Source organism: Typha latifolia, chromosome 15 (assembly GCF_019914945.1).
Source record: "Typha latifolia isolate L0001 chromosome 15, TyphaL0001v2, whole genome shotgun sequence".
Taxonomy (NCBI): Eukaryota; Viridiplantae; Streptophyta; class Magnoliopsida; order Poales; family Typhaceae; genus Typha; species Typha latifolia.
The window spans coordinates 1,114,404-1,123,665 of record NC_133100.1 but is presented as its reverse complement, the minus strand read 5'-3'; the positions used below and the strand labels follow the sequence as shown (position 1 = coordinate 1,123,665).

General features: G+C 33.9%; 1 protein-coding gene across 2 annotated transcripts; it reads left to right on the top strand.

The window, feature by feature from the left end:
- Positions 1-5,229: 5,229 nt before the first annotated feature.
- On the top strand, positions 5,230-7,309 carry LOC140801968 (F-box/kelch-repeat protein At3g27150). Of its 2 annotated transcripts, none has more exons than XM_073157368.1 (2): positions 5,230-5,546; positions 5,749-7,309. In XM_073157368.1, exon 2 carries the CDS (start codon positions 5,767-5,769, stop codon positions 7,045-7,047), a length of 1,281 nt encoding a protein of 426 aa, XP_073013469.1. In that variant the 5' UTR covers positions 5,230-5,546; positions 5,749-5,766; the 3' UTR covers positions 7,048-7,309. The 2 variants fall into 2 exon arrangements, with proteins under 2 accessions (XP_073013469.1, XP_073013470.1); XM_073157369.1 differs by having other exon boundaries at positions 5,284-5,546; positions 5,761-7,309.
- The last annotated feature ends 1,953 nt before the right edge of the window (positions 7,310-9,262 follow it).

Genomic DNA, 9,262 nt, shown 5'->3' with positions numbered 1-9,262 from the left:
GCAATTAATTTGTATTATGGTTAAGACTAAATTATAACTGTTAGTCAATCGTGAACTACGAGTCTAGGATATAAAAAGGCATAATTAGCTGCTACCCAGTAGTAATAGAGTATGATTTGGGAACTATAGAGATAGTTTGGTTATTTTATAACTTATGAGAGAAATGCAATTTTATCTGAGCTACAAAGTGGATTAAGTGCTTAAGTGTATGGAAGCCCAACAATTTAAATTTTTAGGTCAATTGATTATCTAACATTATTAACTGTGTCAGTTATTAGGTAAAAACTAGCCTAAGTAGCCTATGACACTCTTTTAAGAAAAATAATAATAAATTTTGCTTACTTATGTCCAAAATTAACTATGCAAACAAGTTTGGTTCAAATTAAATCCCAGGTCATTGGAATCCATCCAACTTAAAAGCTTAAGTTTGCCGAATTAAAAGGTGTTAATTCACTTTTCGCCTTCCTGAACTATTATTATTTTTTATTAATAATTTCTTAAAATTTTGTTTTGTTACATAATGACTCCCTAATATAAGGAGTCAAGTGAGATATTTTTTATAATTAAAAGGGTCATTGTAGAAAACGATGATAGTTATTCCAATAAAAAATAATAACCATGTCTATTCTGATTGTATGATAATTTAACATATCTAAATTATCGCAAAATGAGGAGAATTAAATGAATTTTTAATTCGTCTTTTGGTTTCCAATTTTTTCTTAAAATAAAGAAAGAAATTAAACTATGGGAAATTTGAATGGTTTGCTCCATGTTAAGCTCTGTGAATTGGTAAACAATTTGAGATCAAATTTGGAATTAACCAAGTCTTAACCTACTTGATTGTTTCAGAAGTACTCTTCACCAATGCCTAACTCATTAATATATCTAACTTGAATGCAATCTCAAGCCAAAGTAAAAAAGAAAAAGAGATCAAATATATATACTATTGTAGGCTTAATGCCACCATTGTATATATATATACTATTCATTTGAAAGAACTAGCTTGATTAGATACTTATATTATACAACTATATTAAATTAAGTATGCTTTCTTGGTATAGGGTGGATCACCTTTTTTTTTATTATTACTCGTTTTATTCACAATTCCCAAACCCATGACTCTATGTTCAGCTATATACCAACGGGATATCTGATGACAAATCTAATGGAGGGCAACAGTGAAAAATTAAAAGTTGATCATTGTGGCTTTGGCTAATTGGATGATCTAGTAGGTGCAAAGCAGCAAAACCCTTTCCATGATATTTTAATGACCATGCCCCATATGTAGGGGTGATCCGACCCACTATCAAATTCGATTCTGATCCAATGTAGATAAAAAATTTCTCTCCGATTCGGTTATAGATAAAAAATTTTAAAAAAAATCTGGATACAGATTCGAATAAGAATATCAGATATCCATTTATTCATATATTTTTTGAATGATTTACAGTTTTTAATTTGCTTTCTTAAATAGTGAATATTAATATTGTTACTAATAATATATTATATATTATTTATATAGATTAATTTATCTAATTTTATATGTATTTGACATATAAAAAAATTATTTTTTGTGAAACTCTTAACATTTTTGTATTGATTATGTCTAAATAAAAGATCATAATTCGTTTAAAATTTAATCAACTTCCATTTAAGATTTAATTTTTTATTAAAAAATTATCCATATCTATTTAGTCAGGATATGGTTTTAAGTTTTGCTGTACGTCTAATATCCGCATCTGAATCCGTATTCAGACTAAAAATATGGATTCAGATATGAGTTGAGCACTATCTAGTCTATATCCGATCCGTTTTCATATGTGCTTTAAGGGTGAGAGATGCAAGGCCGAGGTTACTGCTAGACAAGTCTTCTCTATGGCTCATGAATATTTTGACAGGAGGGATGGTGGTCACCTTTGATCACCCTTATTAAGTGGGTTAAAAATTAATATGGATGATGCCTTTGATCCCAGTAATCAGCATGTTGAGGATGGTTTTGTTAGCAGAGATCACTTGGGTTCCCTTCCTTTTGCCAGGGCACAACCCTTCAATTGTACTTTCCCTTTGAAACCTGAGGTGCTAGCCCTTCTCCATGCATTGGAATTCACTGCAGCTAGAAGTTTTCCTGAAGTCATCTTTGAAGGTGACTTTGAGATGGTCATTCACTGTTGTCAACCATTCTGAAGGAGTTCCTTGCTGCAGAGAACTAATAGCTCATTTTTTGACCTCTATACTCTGTTGCATACTTATTAAGTATTGTAATCGGGTTGTTGATTAGGCAACTCATAAGGATAGGATTAGTTATTTATTGTATCTCGAAGGGATTAATCTCCTCCTCCTTCGTTTCGACCTTTTTTAAAATTGAAAATCTCCGAAAGTTTAATAAAACTCTTTTTAATGAAAAAGAAAAAAACTTACTCATAATAATAGTACTTCTTTTTAACAAGATACAAGTACAAATTTTCAAAGAAGTATTAGCCACTTTCAAAATATAGAAAGTCAATTATTTTAAAAAAAAAATTAACTTTTTGATTAGAAACTTATCTATTTGCTTATGCAAGGGCCATTACTACCTACCAATCAAGAAGTTCAAACTCCCCTTTTTAGTTTGTCAAATAAAGACCTTAGTCAGTGCCAAAAATCTATGATAAGAAAATAACTAAACAATGATAATTAGTGTTAACTTTTTAATTGTGTCACACCAACTTAGGAGCCTGCCCATATCATTATGCTCCTTAGATTATTATTTCCAATTGTTCCTCTAAGCTTTTAAATAGTCCAAAGGCTTCAATGCAGTGCACTTGGACAAAAGAGGGAAGTGATCAAAGACTTTAATTAAACTCCATAAAACTATTATCAATCTTTGTGCAAGTGGTCATTGCATTGGCCATGAAACCATCACAAACTGACCAAAAAGCAGCATTGGATTGGTGGGAAAGCAAAGATGTGATTAGGCTAATCCACCTTAAGCCCATTGTATTGAGCTTCCTAAAAGAGGGCAGCATACCCTAATCCAAGATTAGCACATCGGTTTAACTTTGTTGCACATTCTATTTTAAGCAACATATTTTGATGTGATTGGCCATTCTCTAATCTCTCTAGGAAAGTAGGAAGTCTTCACCCCCAATCCAAAGTGATAAGCATTGGGGTGTCAAACTTTGTCAGTTAAGATAAAGTAAAGGTGCTTGGTTAGTTTAGTGGAGAGTAATTAAAAAAATAATAATACCCTATTAGTGTGGCTTTCCACTAATCAATCCCACTAAGCGCAAATTTAGGATTTAGAGTTGTCCTTTGAAGCCTTTGAGTATAATTATTTGCTATTAATACAAAGTTACTTTACCATGATATGATTTACTACACGTGAACAGATGATAGATAATAATATTTGCAACCGACCACACTCCAACACTAGAGATTAGAGGGTTAGAAGCAAGTTAACGAGATTTGAACTCATAAACCTCATACCGCTGACTATAATATTATATGAGATAATCAATCGATTAAAAATCTTAAACTATTAGGTAACCGAACAATAATATATATCATGTCTTTTAATATTAATTATCTTGATTTTATGATCCATTAATATGTGAACTGTTAGCTCAAATTGAAAAGATGATCAAGTGATTTATTATCACAAATGGTTACTTCTTTGGGACATTGAACCTAGTAAGGTAATCACATCAAAGTCCACACTAGATTTTGTTTGCAAATGAGGAAAGCAAGTTGTTGATGTGGAATCATGATTGGGAGAATTAGTTCTTTTTCATGTTGTTTAAAAGCAAAATCTAGTGACTAAGACAACCAACTACAAAGATTTAACTACTTGCTTGCTTCAATTATGGACCTTAAAGTAATTAAAAAAACACTGAAAAAAAACTTGCATTTAGTAAAGTTTAAGTAGGAATTAGAGTAAGCACATTCTGATATAAGAACCAAGACCTCCACAAAGTAAGAAAAAGACCATTAAGTATTAGTTTCTTATGCTTGGATAAATCATGTAAAAAATAAAATTTCAACTCATAATAATGTTGCCATCTTTGATTCAAGGATAATAATTTACAAATAATAGTCTTAAGAAAACTTAAACATCTAGGAAAAGTAAAGAATTAATTAATCTCATACGCCGTTTAGACAGCCTAAAACCATTTTGACCTACTAATTCTCAACCATAATTATAAAAAAGAAACTGTCTGTTATCATCTTTCACATTATATATATACATAGTTTGACATGGAATGCCAATTAAAAAAATTGTGATGTTATTAATGCCAAGCAAAAGTCAATACAAAATGCAATAGGATCTTGATAAATTGACTATGTTATCAGAGGTCCCATTATGGAAAAAATAGCCCTTAAAAAAGGATTTATTTTAGGGCTATATATATGCTTTAATAGATTATGGTATGACTTTATGCTAGTGAGATATATAACAATATTCTATTCTTTGACTACAATTTCCTAAAGGGCAACTTATTGGAAGATAGAATAATACTCTTCCATATGAATGAAAATTGACATAGAAAGGAGTCAATCCATAAAAATATCAAAAGATGAGTTTATTTTGCTATAAAACCCAAATTTAGATGGTGTATAAAGGATAGTGATATTTATAAAGTAGAAATTCCTATCTTTTTTATTTAATAAAAAAATATTCTTAATTTTTTTATTACTATATTACAAAATAAATCTCTTGAAGGATATTTTATATAAAAAAGAAGAATATCTTGGTTATATACATGAAAGTAATCTGGTTAATATCTCTCATCTTTCTACAGTAGTATTAATAGAAAATGATAAAAAAAGTATCTTGTTCTTAATTATTTTTCTCCTTTGGTAGCTCCAAAATAATGATAAAATAATTTTCACGAGCGATAGATACATATTTATGCGTCACTTTTAATAAAAAATATAGTAAATATTAATGGAAGAAGAGGATATATAGTTTAGGAGTCTAGATGTAATTAAGTTTGAATTATAGCAGCATAAGTATTTAGTGGGACTCGCTTTTATTAAAAAAAAAACAAATAAAAAAAATTATTTACAAATGTAAAAAGAAGAGAAATTTTTTATGCAAATTAAATCAAAACTTAAATTTTGAAAAAAGAAAAAAAAAGTTCTCTCTCTCTCTCCTCTCTCTTCTAGTATTCTTTGGCGCGCACGAGGACACTTTTCCCAAACCGCCCATTGTCGTCTCCTATTGAATTCTTCCACTATTTTAATACCCCATTTGGCCTCCCAGCGAGAGGGGCCATATCATCAGCCCCCCCCCCCTCCCCTCCTCTCAATCCCCCACAAGAGCGAAAATAGAATCCGATTCCATTCTCCCACGAAGAAAGAAGCCAGATGTGGCCAGCCGCCAAACCCTAATCCCCTCCGCCGCCCCCTCTTCTTTCCTCAGGCGAGATCGTGTTGGGCTCTTCTGGGCCTTGATCGAATACCCATCTCGTCATTCCGGTGTTCCTGCATCTGGGTCTCTCCTGTGTTGGGTTTTCTGAGGTCGGAGCCTTGGTTCTGGGAGTTTCCCGTCGAAAGGAGTCGGAAAGGTGATCTTTTTCTTCGAATTTTGTCGTGTTTGTTGATAAAGCTTGCGTCTTGGTAGGGTCGCATTTGTTTGTAGATTCCATTTTATGGAGAAATATTGGATTTTGTTTAGCTTTTGATATGTGGGTGTTGTGAGAGACTTTTTTTTTTATGGGTGAAGTGGGTGGGTTGAAGTGTTTGATGTTTCCTTTTAACTAATCACAGTGAATTGGAAAGGATCCGATGTCGAAGGACGAGGAGAGGGAGGATGTTTGCGATAAGGAACGCCAATCGAAGGCTCGTAAGAAGAGCAATGCTGCTGGAGATTCCAGTGGATGCAGAGAGGTTGAGATTTTGTGGGGCTTTGAAAGAGGCAATAAGGATGGGAGTCAAAATGGATATATGATAAAAGGAGATGGAAATGAGGCCGATGGCGAGGAGGACTCTTCGAGAACTCAGGATGTGGATAACTCCTATCTGCCATCTTTAAATGATGAAATTTCCCTTCTTGTCTTAGCAAGGGTTCCGAGGTCGGAGTATCAGAAGCTTTGCTTGGTGAACCGGCGCTACAGATCTCTGGTGAGGAGTGGCGAACTCTACACGATAAGGAAAGAGATTGGGATAAAAGAGCCAACTGTTCTCCTTCTTGCCAGCGGCGAGCCTCATTGGTGGTGTTACCACCCACGATCTGGGTCTCGCCGGAACCTTCCAATATTGCCCTGTGACCCATGCTTCCAATTATTTGACAAAGAGTCTCTTTGTGTGGGAACCCATCTTCTTGTCTCAGGGAAGGAAATTGAGGGCTCCGTCATATGGAGGTATGAGTTGGAAGCAGATCAGTGGTTCAAGGGTCCTTCAATGCTCAGCCCAAGGTGCTTATTTGCATCTGCAAGTTGCGGTAGCGTGGCCTGTGTTGCAGGAGGGATAGGAGTGGGACATGGTTTGGAGATTCTTAACACTGCTGAGAAGTATAACCCTGAGAACAAATCATGGAATCCACTTCCAAGGATGAACAAGCGGAGGAAGCTTTCTGCAGGATGTTATATGGATAACAAGTTCTATGTGGTTGGTGGACAAAATGAAAATGGTGATAACCTCACTTGTGGTGAGTATTATGATCAAGAGAGGAAAATCTGGCAGCTCATTCCTGATATGATAAAAGATACTCCGATTTGGTCTTCTCGGTCTCCACCTCTCCTTGCTGTAGTGAATAATGAACTCTACTCTCTTGAGGCTTTTACTAACCATCTCAAGGTGTACTTGAAGAAGAGCAATACCTGGAAAGATTTGGGCATTGCACCAGTAAGGGCCGACCACAGCAGGGGTTGGGGAGTGGCATTTAAGTCCTTGGGCGATGAGTTACTTGTTATTGGTAGTACTGCGCATACTTATACATGCCGTGGGATGACTATATGTACCTGCAAACCTAATCCTCACTTAGATTCTCTGCAATGGCGGGTCATAGAAAGTGAAAGTGATAAATGGAGCTCCTTTATTTTTAACTGTTCTATTATGGTGGCTTGATTATTTTAGCCTAACAGTCGAAAGGAAAATGGATGTTGGAAATGATAGCAGATATATCCCAAATAATATGAAACAGGTAACTCGTCAAATGTCAAGACCAAGCTCTTCCTTTGTTTTGAAATTCCTTCTTGCTTGCTTTTCTGCCACCATGTAATCTGATTACAGTCACCAATTGTAACATGTATTGGCATTTTTTGTCTTTTTTTTCGTGTAAGTACTCGCTTCATGCAAATGTTATTTGCTTAAATTTTTCCCATCTGAATTGATTTTTGAGAATGGTGTATGGTTAACTGTTGAGATATTCTCTAAGATTGAACATAAGATGTAGCACAATGGTTTTCAATATGAAAAGGCAGTGTGCTGTGTACTTTGAAGTATATTTCCACTTGTTGGCGCCATGTTTACTTTCTACTTATATTCGGCGCACATTTGACAATAGTTTTTTGTAGATAATTTGACCTATCTTTGACAAAAAAAAAGTGTTCTATCCTGTAGACAATCAGTCAACATGCTAACTGATTCTTTGAAGCTGCATATTCTATGTTATAATAGAGATGGTTACAAGTAATTACTCAAGACCAGCTTTTACTGGTGCAGCCCTTCCAAACATTAAGATCAAAGTGGTGTACTGCAGTTTTCCTTTTGGTTCATTAGCTCTTCTCCGATTACCTCTGGCTAAATTAAGTTTTGGAATCTCGCACATATCTGCACTTATAATTCTTCCGCAGAAGTCAATGAAGTTATTGACAGCATCTAATGCAACTATGTTTCGTGAGTCCAGACTTCTTTATTTGTTTCTCTTACTGACTTAGTTGTAATTAAGTGGAAATGAACGTTCATTATCTGATGGAAATGGAATTATCCTTTAATGCTTGTAAGTAGAACTATGTAGCAATGTTTGAATCTTTTCGAGTTATACATAAAAGTATCAGTAGTAATGACAAAAACCATACTTGAGAAACAGAAGCTTCTTGAGGTTGGAATAAGGATTCATGCAGCAGGAGTCATTACAATTTTATTTACTTTACCTTGCTTTGTAGGACATGTTACTTCTGAAAATTGAAGAATTGAACATTTATAATCGTCTGTTGTTGTACATGAACCATCCAAATTAGTAACAGCAAACATGAAATAGTAATCGAAATTGTTATATAAAAGTTAAGTTCCTTGAAATTTTCCTATGTAAGTATAGAAAGAGTGATTCCTCTTATGTTCATGTTTCCCTCACTGCAGAAAAACCTACTTGGATTTGCATTGTGTTCTAATTCCTAGATGGTAGAATGCAACTGGTTGGATGTGTTTAAACTTTAGACCTTCAGTACTCAAGATTGTGAATCCTGGCACTTATCATTTGATGCCTGGTTGTTTTCTTACAAAAATTAGCATATATGCACCTACATATACTGTGCAGTTAATTAGATAGAAGTATTTCAAGGATATTCTCTTTCCAACATCACCCTTTTTCTTTTCATCTTCCTCTGTCACTATGTCTATCTTCTTCAATGTTAGTAGATCTAATAATGGTCTTTATCTATACTCTTTTTGCTGTTTGGCGTGTTCTAAATTCCATTATTTACATACATATTCCTCATCTTTATATTTTTCTCCTATTAAATGCTTTCATACATTAAAATTTGGACCCACCAAGGCTGTGAATTTGGCTGTACTTTGAAAGGGGTTTACTGAAGAGTAAGCTTAATAAGTCATTAATAAGAGGTCGATTTGCACCATAAACCAAATATATTTACAATTTTACCTTATTACTTAATTTAAGTTTTTTTTTTGCTGCTTCTCCCAAACTTTTCTAAAATTACCACAAATACCCTTGCATGATTTTAATGATAAGTTTTTATTTAAATATTATTTTATCTTTTTCTAATTTGATATTTATTAGTAATAACTAATAAGAAATAAGAGGAGAGGGAACAATTCTTTCTTCTCCAGTAAAACAAACTCCAAAAATTTGGACTCACTTACTTTGGAAGGGATTTACTCGGAGATGGTCATTAATTGATATATTTTTTCTTGAAAAATTAATTTGGAAAATATTTATGCAAAACAATATTTATCCGACGTGGCATATGCCTCATCTATTTCCATATTTAAGTTTCAAAGTGGAACTATACGAGTACAGAAGAATTGGCGGGAGACCAAATTACTGCTTTGAGACGGCCAATGTAGCGTCCCTCCGGGTTCATACGGGTCGGATCCATTT